At 33.6% G+C, this 13,006-nt stretch overlaps 1 protein-coding gene across 5 annotated transcripts in view; it reads right to left on the bottom strand.

Moving 5' to 3' along the window:
• Positions 1–13,006, bottom strand: part of MYO1B (myosin IB) — a 197,362-nt gene that overhangs the window by 126,227 nt on the left and 58,129 nt on the right. For all 5 annotated transcript variants that reach the window (XM_023499351.2, XM_012544877.3, XM_012544878.3 and 2 more), the window contains exon 3: positions 6,127–6,242. In XM_023499351.2, the coding sequence (XP_023355119.1) occupies positions 6,127–6,242 (116 nt within the window). The remainder of the gene's footprint in view (positions 1–6,126; positions 6,243–13,006) is intronic.

Below are 13,006 nucleotides of genomic sequence, written 5' to 3' on the forward strand. Positions count from 1 at the left end.
GACCAAACAACAGCTTCCCATCCACAGAATAGTGGATTGAGTTGGCTGGTGGAGTGTAATGAGGGTAGGAGGGTGGGAAGAACTTAACATCCTTATTTTCCAGATGAAATTCTAAGAGATAAAGTAACTTCTTATCATATAAGGCTAGTAGTAAGGGGCAATGAGGTCTTAGTCTCAAGGAGAATAATGTCCAGTCAGTGGTCTGACCTACATATTGTAGTCTGAAATAATCATCACCAAAATGTCATGTTAGGTGGCCAGGATATCAAACCACATTCTCTTGTATATAATGAATTTCTTCTTGTTGTTCAACAGATTCCTGACAATGTCTACCAATAAGATTTTTGTCAATCATTCTCCAGTCCCTCTCCATCTCCATGTTAAATATGAGCTTAAAATACATACACAATGGACAAATGTACTTCTCTTTAAAGGCAGCTTTTCAGGAATATAAGTGAATTTGCAGATCAGTTGAAGATTTTAAGAGTAGAAAGAGATTTTATATGAGTGCTTTCACTATAAACAATCTCATTATCATGTTAAAAAAGTCAAGGTGATATATGTGCCAATCTGTTCTACTGTTAATTACAAAATCTCTCCCTAATGTGAGAAACAAGTGAGTCTCCTGCACAAATTTCCTCATTAAACTGGCGATACTAATAACTGGCATACATAGTTCTTTAAAAGTTACATATATTATCTGACTAGAGATACACAACTACTCAGAGAGAGTTGAATAGTTCCTGTTATATCATTTTACAGATTAGGAATCTGAAGTTGAAAGTGGTTACATGACCTGATAAAGGTCATGCAGGTCTTCCTGATTCCAAATCCAGCACTATGACATCCTATCTAAAAACAAAATAAACAGATAAATAAATAAATAAGCTGGTGTCATATTGTTTATATTTACAATTAACTTGCATAATTTTAAGAACTTAAAGATCCTTCTAATTCAGGAGTTATTAAGAAAAAGCTCCACAGACTCCTGGAGACTTCAGGAGAGACAAAAACTTGGTAAGGGGAAAAAATTATATCTTTAGTTTCACTAATCTTTGATTTCCTTTGTATAATTATGTTGCTTTGTACTCTAAAAAATTATTCTAAAAAAGGGTCCACAAGTTTCACCAGATTGCAAAAGGGGCCTGTGATAAAAAAAGTGAAGGATACCTAATCTAATTCAATATTTTCTCTCTCTCTCTCTCTCTCTCTCTCTCTCTCTCTCTCTCTCTCTCTCTCTCTCTCTTTCTCTCTCTCAAAATGAGATACTTGCAGACTTTTAGAAAGCTAAGAGATATGACTGCTAACAGTTAGGTAAGCAATGGTAGACTAAAGATCATAATGCAAAAATCATTTCACAAAGAAGACAAGGCTCTAGATTCTACTTTCCCCAAAAGACATGCAGGATTGCAAAAGAAATTATTTTACATAATGGATATGATTAAAAACTTAAAAAAAAAACCACATTCAGGGACCTCAAGTTCAGAATCTCTGCTCTAAGGGTGAATCTTCCAGCTCTAAATCTGAGTAGTGAGGTCAGTGACAAAAGGTCAGTGGATGATGGGATTAAAGTTCAATGATGACGTATATATACAAGAGTGTTGGGAAACCAAATATAATTCAATAGCCCAAATCAAGACTGTTCTATAATTTTTGTTAGTTACATAAAGTTTCCAAATATCACAATCAATAAAATGTGACTAAGCAAACTATTATGAGTAAGGAGCACCTAAGCGGTACAGTAAATAGATTGTTGGGCCTGGAATCCTGAGTTCAAGTATAATCTCAGACACCTACTCGCCATGTGACCCTGGACAAATTACTTAACCCTATTTGCATTAGTTTCTCATCTATAAAAGGAGAAGGAAATGGCAAACCACTCCAGTATCTTTACCAAGAAAACCCCATATGGAATCACAACAAATTGGACATGATTGAAAAAACACAATGAACAATTATGATTTCAGAAAAGGGAGAAAACAATATAATTATAATTACCAGATAAGTAAAACTGAAACAAGGTAGTTTTCTGAATAAATCCAACATAATTAATATTTTAAAACCTATTTTTGAGAATAAGAGCCCTCCCCACCCACTCCATTATTTCCAGTTGGTTGTTTCTACTCCTTTCCCTCACCCATCACATGCATTATTTCCACTATTTGAAAATTAAGGGCTTTAAAGGAATTCAGGTCTAAAAGCAAAGGCTTATCTGAAAGGAAAAGCCAAATTCCAGGTTTCCTCCAAAAAGAACATAGCTTTCACGTAAAGTTACATGTTTGGATGATTCTATGCACTAAGTGAACCATGGTTCTAATTCAATTCCAATAAAGTCTGGGCTGAAGAAATAATTAGCCAATTTTCAGAGCCTGGCAGTATTACATTTAAGCTGGTCTTGATTTAAACTGAAACCAAGGCCCAAGTTTTTTTGGTTTTTTTGTTGTTTTTTTCCCCCTAGGATGAACCATGTAGAGTTTATGATTCTAGTGAGTTTCCCAAAAAGTTAGAAATTAATTTTTTTCTCATAAACCTAAAACTCATCTGTGTAAGAGTCAGCCTAAGTTTTTACTTAAGCAAACATGGCAATTTCATCTCTTCTGATTTCAGATACTATAAGATAAAAGGTAAGGCCAGCACATTAAAAAAGAATTTATCTTGCAAATATATATCCTCAATGACTGAAAATGTATCCTAAGAATGGAGAAAGAGAGAGGATGCATAGGTAAGAGTATAATGTCTGTGATGGGTCCTATGTGGACCTTCCAAGAGCAGGTACCCTCAGGGCAGAGAGGAATAAAACTTTGTTCTAGAGTTTTTATTCTTATATTCAAAACCTGATGTATTCAGTAGAAAGAGAAATAAAGTAAGGGTGGAAAATGGAATGTAGAATGAAATAAAGATAAAAAACTGGGGAATGAAATGTGATAATCCAGATATAAGAAAGCGCATATGGAGGATAAGCAGTTAGGTGTTCAGGAAGTTAGATGCCATGGAGCACAAGCATTTTAATAACTATCTCTAAAAAGGAAAAGCACCAATAATAATAATTGCTGTTGTTAAATCCTGTCCAACTCTTGGAAACCCCATTTGGGATTTTCTTGGCAAATATACTGAAATAGCTTGCCATTTTCTTTCCAGATCATTTTACAGATGAGGAAACTGAGGCAGATAGGGTAAAGGGATTTGCTTAGGGTTACACAGTTAGTAACTATCTGAGGCAAGATTTGAATTGAGGTCTTCCTGATTCCAGGCCTGGCATTCCATCCATAATGTCACCTAGCTGCTAAAATTAATATATAGTGCCTACTATGTGCCAGCTATTGAGCTAAGCACTTTACAAGTAATATCTCATTTGATATTCACAACAATGCTGGGAAGAAGTGGCAATTATTATCCCCCCATTTATAGAAAAGAAAACTGAGTCAAAAAGATATTTATGTGATTTCTCAGCTCACAAAGTTATTGAGTGTCTAAGATCAAATCTGAATTTAAGGCTACCTGATTCCAAGCCTGATCTTATCTATATCCCCTAGCTGCCTCAGCAGCAAAAGCATGATCACACCGGAAGCCCAAGGCTATTGCCAGATGTGGTTGCTCATGGCCTGGGTTAGGATCTGGGCAACAGAACAGGTAAATAACTATTATGAACCTCTCCTTAAGATTAGACTTCATTAGCATAAAAATTCAAGTAAAAAACAATAGATTTATTTAATAATAGAGGATTGAACAAACTGAAGATTCTATAGAAATTTTCAGATGCTATTTTTTCCTGATATACTTTAAATGTAAAGCTAAACAAAATTTTGTCTAATCTTGCCAATACACCTGGAGGACAATCCAATGACAATTATTCCCATGTAGCAGCTATTGAGCTGCTTTTTTTTTTTTTTTTGCTGCATTTTTTTTTAATGTCTAGTTTCATACACAACAGTAATGTCATTTTGGGACATATCAAGGCAAGTAAATAAAAACCTGGGAATGGAACATCTGTTATAAAAGAATTATACTTTTATATCTATTAACACCAACTGAGTGAGTCTTCAAGCTCACAAAGTAAATCTTGTTCTATGACACCATCTATGACTCTACCAGGGCCTTTTATTTAGTTAGTCGCTAATGAGTGCCAGACATATATCTAAATTCCAGAAAACGAATGCACTGTTCATCAGCCTGATAACTTTCAAATATTCCTCAACATATGTCCCTGGCCAATTCTTTCTTCTCACAGTATATCACATTTGCTAAACAGCTGCCCATTGATGTTTTCAATTCCATTACAACAGATGGGCCATTAAAATTAGAGAGGGTTTGGGTTTTCAAGGAGGCTGATTCCATTCATAGGTACACCTCTCACCTCCATTACCCATAATCCTGTCCCAAGACTTACTGGGAAACATTCTAAATAATAACTTTAATATGGCACTTTAAGGATTCCAAAACTCTATACACACACACACACACACACACACACACACACACACACATATATATATATATACACACACACACACACACATATATATATATATATATATATATATATATATATATATATATATATATATAATTTATAAATTACATATTATCCCCATTTTATAGATGAAGAAACTGGGTTCAGAAATTAAGTGACTTCCTCAGATTGCAGAGTTTATAAGTTTCTCAGATAATATTTGAACCCAACTCTTCCCAAGTCAAAGTTTAAAACTCTATCCACTGTACCAATTTAGTATATCTTCAAGTCAAACAAACTATATTATGTAATTAATCACTGAAATTCCCATCTTCAAGAGACTTCTCATTTTCAAGGACTGATGAGTTAAAACATTAATTCTGCGTAAAATCCAAGTAGCACAATAAAATAGTAGCTAAAAAATCCTTAGGTGTCTTGGGGAAAATCTCATCCGTGTGTTTTTTTTCCCTTGTGGCTATCTTCCAAATGTGAAAATAAAGACAGAAATATCTGTCCTAAAAAACAGCTAAGAGGACAGCCCCACTTTGTTAAAAGAAAAACCAAAAGTAATAAGATCACTATTATTCTTTAGGTCCTTTTTTTTGCAAAGTTTTTTATCTTTATTATTTCTAATCCAGAAATTAGAAAATATACAGATCCAATTATTGATCCCATGAGTAATTTATGGTATCCAGAAACACTATGGTAGTATTACTTTAATTAAATCAAAATCATTAATTAATCAGAAATGAAACCAAAAGCATCACTCTTTTGGAGGAGGTTGGACATTTTTTAAGACATTTATGAGGAGTTTACTCTGAGACAACAACAGAGAGAATGCAACAGAAAGGGTAGGGTAGTGGATAAATTGCTGGTATTGAAGTAAGAAATACCTGAAGTCATTTACCCCCATCTGTCAAGTGGGGATAATACCTACTGTACCAGACTGTTTTCAGACTCTAAGTTAAGTGAACATAAAGCACTTTGCAAACTTTTAAGTGTTACATAAATGTTAGTAATTGTAACAGTTATCTAGTAGCATTCCTTTTACAGGAATTATTTACTCTGTGAAATAACTCTCTTCTGTCTTAAGAACAATCACTTAAGTGACTTCAAAGACTGCAGTATCACACAGAAGCAACATGTACCTGGGGCCCTAACATCGACAATTTGTTAATATCTCTGGTAGTAGAAATATTCCAAGAATTGGATAATGTTTCTACAGCATTAAAGCACCAGATAATGTCTCTCAAAAATGCACTGTATAAACTGAAGGTAGCACCAAGTCCATTCACTCAACAACCATTGCACAACTATCTACACTTTCTCAGGCCAACTGGTCTGGAAACATTGTGTGTGCTCTTTTAAATAAAGAAATAAAATTAATTCTAGTTTTACTTTCTATAGAAATATAACAACATCTGTTATAATACCAGAAAACTTTTGTACAAACATTTCAGAACTCAAACAGAATAGAGGACCATTAAATGAAATAGCTTGACTGTTCCCTTAAAAATAAGGCAATGCCACCAAATGAACTCTGCATTCTTTTATCTTGAAAACCACAACTGATAAAAACATACTTTCCTATGACTCACAGAAAACAGCTGGATACATCTGTCAACAATCCAGCTCTTCAATGACAGAGAATCTTAAAGCTTTAATGTCATACTTACATGTGAGGACTCAGCTCATAAAAATTTCTATTCCTGTAATCTTCCACTTTCTCTGGTGAATAAATGGGCAATGATCGGTATGGGTTCACTGATATAACCACACTTCCAATGTATGTCTGAAATGACAAAAGAAAAACATGACCTGTTAGTCTAGATAAATATCAATTTGGGTTAGATTTTTAGCATTTTTTTAATCCTTCGCAAAACAGTAGCATTTCTAACATTTGGCTATTATCTGTATGCTCTTCAGGAAAGTTTAAGAGTCTCCTAACAGATGATCTGTCTTGTTTGTGTCCATTTGATGATGAATAAGAAGCAGAGATCTATTCTCTTAAAGAACTTTAAAAACTACAATTACCTAGGTTGAACAGGAGTGAAGGAGAAAAAAATAAGCCATCTACATAAAAATTTTATTACCTATTTAAAAGGAATAGCAAGTTGTACATAACAGATTTGCAGTTTCATGTGCAATCATCTTATTATACTATACTGTTAATATATTATTATACTTTATTGTACTATATTATAATATTGTTTTTATTATACTATATTATAATACTTGTTTTATTCCACAAATTAAAAATACATGTGGAATAAAAATATTCCACAAAAAAATATAAAACTGTGGCATTCAAATACATGTTGAATGCCACACACATCAAAGATGATCCTATTTTCTCCAACATTGTATGCTGTCCCCACTACTCCACCTCCAGCCTCAGCTAACAATGTAGTTAGCCCTTGATCTTTACAATCACTCCTTTGCAAACTCCAGAAACTGGCAATCAATCACTGTTGACTTTCATACCTTTGCACAGGCTGTTTCTCCTCCCCTCCCCAATCTCAGAAAGCCAGCCCTAAAAATGAAACCTTTTTAAAATAAAAAGTTAGGGAAAAAACAAATTTAGCAAAATCAATTGATATAACAAAAAAATTGAATGTAACAGATAATGTTATACACCCACAGACTCCAGCACTTTAGCAAAGGAGTTGGGGGAAGTTTTTTTTCTCACATCTTTTGAGAGTCAAGCTTATTCTTTGTAATTTAGTAATATTCATTTTTAATGTTTTGTATTTACTGATGTTTATATTTACAATTTTGTGACTAATGTGTATGTTGTTTTCTTGGTTCTCCTTTCTTCCCATTGTATCAAATTGTTTAAATCTTTCCATGTTTCTCTATATCATATTGTTTTTAAAGAGTAAATCTACTACACGAACATACCATGTTTTGTTTAGTTGTTCTCCCAATCACACTTTGTTTCTAATCCTCAGTTACCCCCTCGAAATGCTATTATAAAGACATTTGTGCATATGAAGGCTTTCTTTATGTCGGTGCCCTCCATGCAATGCATGCCAGTATTGTAGTCTTTAAGTCCAAGTAAGTGGATATTTTGGTCACTTTATTTGCATAATTCCAAATTGCTTTCTAGAATGGTTTAACTAGTTAACAACTCTATTAATAAAGCATTCCCATGTCTCTCACAGAATGGAAAGTGAGGAATTAGAAATCCTATGTTCATTTTTTCCCCAAGATAATTTAAGAATCTGCCATAACAAAAAATTTGTAAATTGAGGGGATGCCCATCAATTGGGGAATGGCTCAATAAACTATGGTGTGTGCTTATAATGGACTATTATTGCCTTACGGGAAATGATGAGCATGATGCTCTCGTGGAAAAAAACCTGGAAAGTCCTCCATGAACTCAAGCAAAGTGAAATGTACTATATACAAAGTAATAACAATATTCTGGGATGACCAGATGTGAATGACTTTGCTATTCACAGTAGTACAATCATCCATGATTACTCTGAAGGACTTATATTGAACAATCCTACCCATACCCAGAGAAGGAACTGATTGCATCCAAATATAGATTGAAGCATTCTCTTTCTCTGTCTCCTTCTTTTAAACTTAATTTTCTTGGGAGTTTTTATTTTCATTAGGATAGGAGATCTATGGTGATTTTTTTTACAACTTGACTTTATGGAAATATTCTGCATAACTTCACAAGTGGTTTCTTAATTGTAGGTGGGGATAAGGGAGAGAACTTACAATTCAAAAAAATCTAAAAACAAATGTAAAAAATGAATATAACTTAAGAAAAATATTAAATAAATAAGTTTAAAAAAGAATCTGTCACAATCAAATAATTCTCTGAAGCTAGAAAACTTAACATTTCATACTTTTATCATAGTTTTTCCATGCAAAAATGGCTTAATTCACATAGCTATATATATAGTCCAAAGAGGTCATAGCTTCTATACCAACTTTACATTTAGCCATCACTGTAATTTTAGAACATGAGACTAATACACAAGAAACAGTTGTCAGATTTATAAACAGCTACCCAAAAGGTTCTTCTCCCCAAAAAGGAACTCTTTTTATGTATAAATGGGGTAGGGGAAGGAAAGGGAAAAGTGATATGCTATTGTTTTGAAATAAATTTATCATCTATTTAACAATTTCAACAAAAATGATCAATAAAAATACGAATATCTTAAAATCACAACTTTCCCACTATTTATATTTTGATAAAAGGAAAAATAACCTGTTAAACAAAAGAATAAAAATAGCATTTTATTTCTAATCTTTGTACTGTTTGTGTGCTTATGAGATTTCACTACTTTTTTAGATATTATAGATATTATCCATAACACTTTGATTCTTCTTTCTTCAATCTATTTCACTTACATTCATAGTACCATACACCATTTACTTATTTTTCACATGATATAATTTCTTCCATATTTCTTTGTATTTTTCACATTTTATATTTTTATAGCATTCCATCTTATTATTTATCCCAGTTTACTTTAACTTACCTATAGCTAAACATTAAAAAGAACAATATTTATCCCCATGTCATTGAGGCTAGTTTTTTTCTTAAAAGGTAGTACAGTGATAATTTAATGTATATAGAATATTAACATGCTCTAAGAAACAGCCAATATAGAGAAACCAAGAACAACTTGAACTGGAACAAAATAAAGTGAGCAAGGCAAGAAAACAACATACACAATTATTATAGTGATATAACTATAATGGATAGTCATCACAAAGTAATCAAAACGAGTGCTGCAAAATTACAAAGCACAAAGAGGAGATATGACAAAAGATTTCTTCGGTCCCCCAATCTCCTTTGAAGGTGTAGGAGAACTTGGAGGGTAAAATACTACATGTATATACTGCCAAATTTCTTTCAATGCATTGGTTTTGAAATTTCTCCTTTTTTTTTCTTTTACTTTTTAAAAAAAAAAAAAAAGCTTATAGTTTTGTAATAAGCACATAGCTCACTAGGAAAGAAAGAAGAGTGCAGAGGGCAATTAAAGGCAATGAAAAAAAAAACCCAAAACATATTTTAAAAAAACCTATTTTCAAAAAAATAATGAAATAAATTTTGAGACATAACTAGTTCAGAGCACTAAGGCTCAGGCAATTCCCAGTCATCTATACAAAAGTTTGGTGAAAGAAGCACTGACTGACTCCTTGGATTGGGCACATGCTTCTGCACATCAAAATGGAAAGAAAAAAAAAGCCACAGAGAAGCTGCGCCCAAATTAATCAGCGCTATATTTCTTGCTAAATATCTTTTAAGTGTTATTAAACAAATTTCTTTGTGTGAATATCAGATGGATTACAAGTGATTTAATCCAACCCAAGACCAAAAGTGAACTTCAGAAGTGGGCCTTAGGCCTGGTCTTATGTAAAAACTTATACTTTTCACTGGATATACAAATAAAACCTGTTTACATATCTTACGTAAATCAATTTTTCACATTCCTTTTAATAACTTTTCAGTAAAGAAATCACTAGATCAATGGATAGTATCAGTTATCTGATCATATTACCTTACTATATTACCAATAGCAATACCATTTTATTTTTCCTATATTGTACAAATTGTACAATATTGTACACAGGCTTCTTCCCTCCTTCCCTATTAGGCAAAATGATATATGTCTATTTCTACAACAGTTTTTAACAGAATGATTTCTAAATAAGAGTCAAGAGAATCCACTACTTGCCAATTAGAAATGTAACCATGGTAAATGGAAAGAAATAGTGAAAGCCAGGGTAAGAGGGAAATTAGCTTGAGGTCTACAAAGAGAAAACAAGATGCTAGAAACTTTCTTAATCCTTTTTGGTAATTTCTTGAATACAGTATTAAAATTTAAAAAAAAAAAAAAAGAATCTGCCAGGCATAAAGTTTAAGTTTAGACATTTTACATTCCCTTTAGTATTTAATATTTACTAAACCTTGATAAAATCTGCCTTGGTGGCATTATTGCAAGGAAAAGAAACCATAGACAGCCTCCATGTCTCACACACCCAAACTGAGGTTTACAGACAATTTACCTAGTGCCAAGAAAATGAATTGTACAAAACATTGCTGACAAGTTATCATAAGTATCCCTGGGTTGAAACTGAATACTAAGTAAACTATGTGTAATGCTGATGGTTTTTCAGTAAACCTGTTCTCCATCTGTTAGCACTGCATGGATCCCTAAACTACATTGTTTTCCCTCATTTTCCCTTGCCCTTCATAATTTAATAGCTGGGAAACTGGCCAGCCAGGGCTAAGATTCTCAATTCACAGAAAACAAGAGTGTCAAAAACTGAACCATTACAGTAAAGAATAGTAGGAAATACAGGTTTTTTCTTCAACAGCCTCTCCCCCAAATAATAGGTCTATCATCTGCTATGATTCCCGGACTCCTCATCTAAAGAGCTTTTTCCTAGGAAAAAAAAATCTATGTGTGCTAGCCAAGGTTTTAAGTAATCCCATGTGTACCTTGGGAGAAACTTGACTGTTGATGGTGACAATCCTCGCTAAAACTGAGTCACTGAGAACCCTTGATAAAAGGCATACCAGAAAGCAGCTGACAGGGTGGGGTTTGGGGAAGCTGTATGGGATTTAGGCCACTAAGCAGATCCCAAAAACTGAAAGGGAAGGGTTCCATTTAAGTCATTTCTGCTTGGTTAAACCTCAGAGCTCTTGAAGAAACTAACCATTTTGGCACAAACCAAAGCAATTTCTCCTATCATTGATTTTGTGGAAGTAAGACTGGCAAAAAACAACTGGGCACACGCTTTTTTTCCCTCTAAAACATATCATTTCAGAACACAATCCAAAGTCGCTGTTTTCTAATTGCAACAAGCTTCAAAAATACAAAACAGTCACTGTTACACGAGTCCAACCAAAAAACACACTAATATAAAGCAATCAATTCTTCTGAAAGACAGAGTCCCACATCTAAAAGAGCTGAATGTAATGCCCACTTTAGGAACAAATTTACCAAGAAAAAAAAAAAAAAACACATGAGATTGAAGACAGGTACCAGCAGCACTTAAGTTAATGATGCTTATATGAATGAGTGGAAAAGGGAAAAGTAAAGCCTCCCATTAGGGCATTAGTGATGTAATAAGGATCCAGGATATATGAAAAATTCCTAATATCTAATATCCACAGGGATATAGAGTACTGTGGTGTGGCTGAACTAATGTATTTTATCGACTTACCCTGTGTTAAAGGAGGCTCTAGGAGTAAAGTAGCAACCCATAATATTCTCAGCTAAGATTTTATTGACCTAGCCAGGTAACAAAATTTTGAGGAAAAAATATCTTTCTACAAAATGCCCAACATTCTAAAAAATCAGATCCAATCAACCACTCCAAAGTTCTCTTTTAACAGATGAAATACTGAGGCCCAGAATAAGAAACTGAGTTTATGTGACCTGCAAGAGTCCATGTAGCTATAAATGATGAGATGAGACCAGGAGCCAAGTCTTTCTGATTCAGGTCCAAGGTTCAATCCAGTTTACCATGGTGTGCCTCTCACATGAGAGTATGTAGTATTATCAAATTAAACTAATTAAATAAAAGCACAAGAAAAAAGCAACTTTCTTGAGTAATAATTTTAACTAATTCTGTACTCTATCAATCCCAACAGCATCAATATATATGTGTGTATATATGTTTGAAATATGTATTTGGTCTACAGAAAGCATTTTTAACATATTTATTATACCAAATCACGCTACATATTTTGTAGGAGCTAAATAAAGCTCAAAATGATCATGCTTGGAGTATACTGGTATTACAAACTTCTAAAAATTCCATGGACCCATAGGAGCCCCACAGACCCTAGGAACAACGATTTTCGTTCAAACCTCCATTTTACAGAAGATAAAACTCAGGCCTCAGAGAAACTATGTAATTGCCTGAGCTCGGACAGTATACACTCTATCCCTAGATTTACCATAGTTTAGACAGGTCTTTAGATGATTTATTTCACTTTTACTTTTTCCACAAAATATGTTGTTGTCACAGATACTCAAGCCTTATTCTCTCTTCATGCTCTTATTATTTGATTTTATGCTTCTCTGTTCAAAAAAGGCAGCATGTTGGGTTAACAATTCAATTTTTTACCTCTAAAGATCAAATGCCATCAAATCAAGAGAGCATAAGAATAATCCTAAACCAAAAAAAAAAAAATATATATCCTGCCTGACATTCAAAGTTTTTCTGGAGACTGGTCATCAGATCTGCAACAATAATATTCATGCTCTGGCTGCTTATTTACTGCCAATGAACAATACCTTCCCAGGTGGAGTTCGTGTAACTGTCAACATCAACTACCTAGAACACAGCCAAGAACCCCAAAGTATTCAGTCTTTGCACCGTAATGTCAACTGGTACAAATTACATATGTATAACTGTAAGAAAGTGCAGAAGGAACTTATACAACTAGTCACTGCAATTTAAGACAAAAATCTACAAAGGGAAAGAGGAAGAAAGAGAGGGAGGGAAGAAGGAGAGAGGAAAGAAGGAAGAAAAGAAAGAGAGAGAAGGAAAAAGAAAAGAGGGAAGGCGAGG

This window comes from Sarcophilus harrisii, chromosome 3, assembly GCF_902635505.1.
Source record: "Sarcophilus harrisii chromosome 3, mSarHar1.11, whole genome shotgun sequence".
Taxonomy (NCBI): domain Eukaryota; kingdom Metazoa; phylum Chordata; class Mammalia; order Dasyuromorphia; family Dasyuridae; genus Sarcophilus; species Sarcophilus harrisii.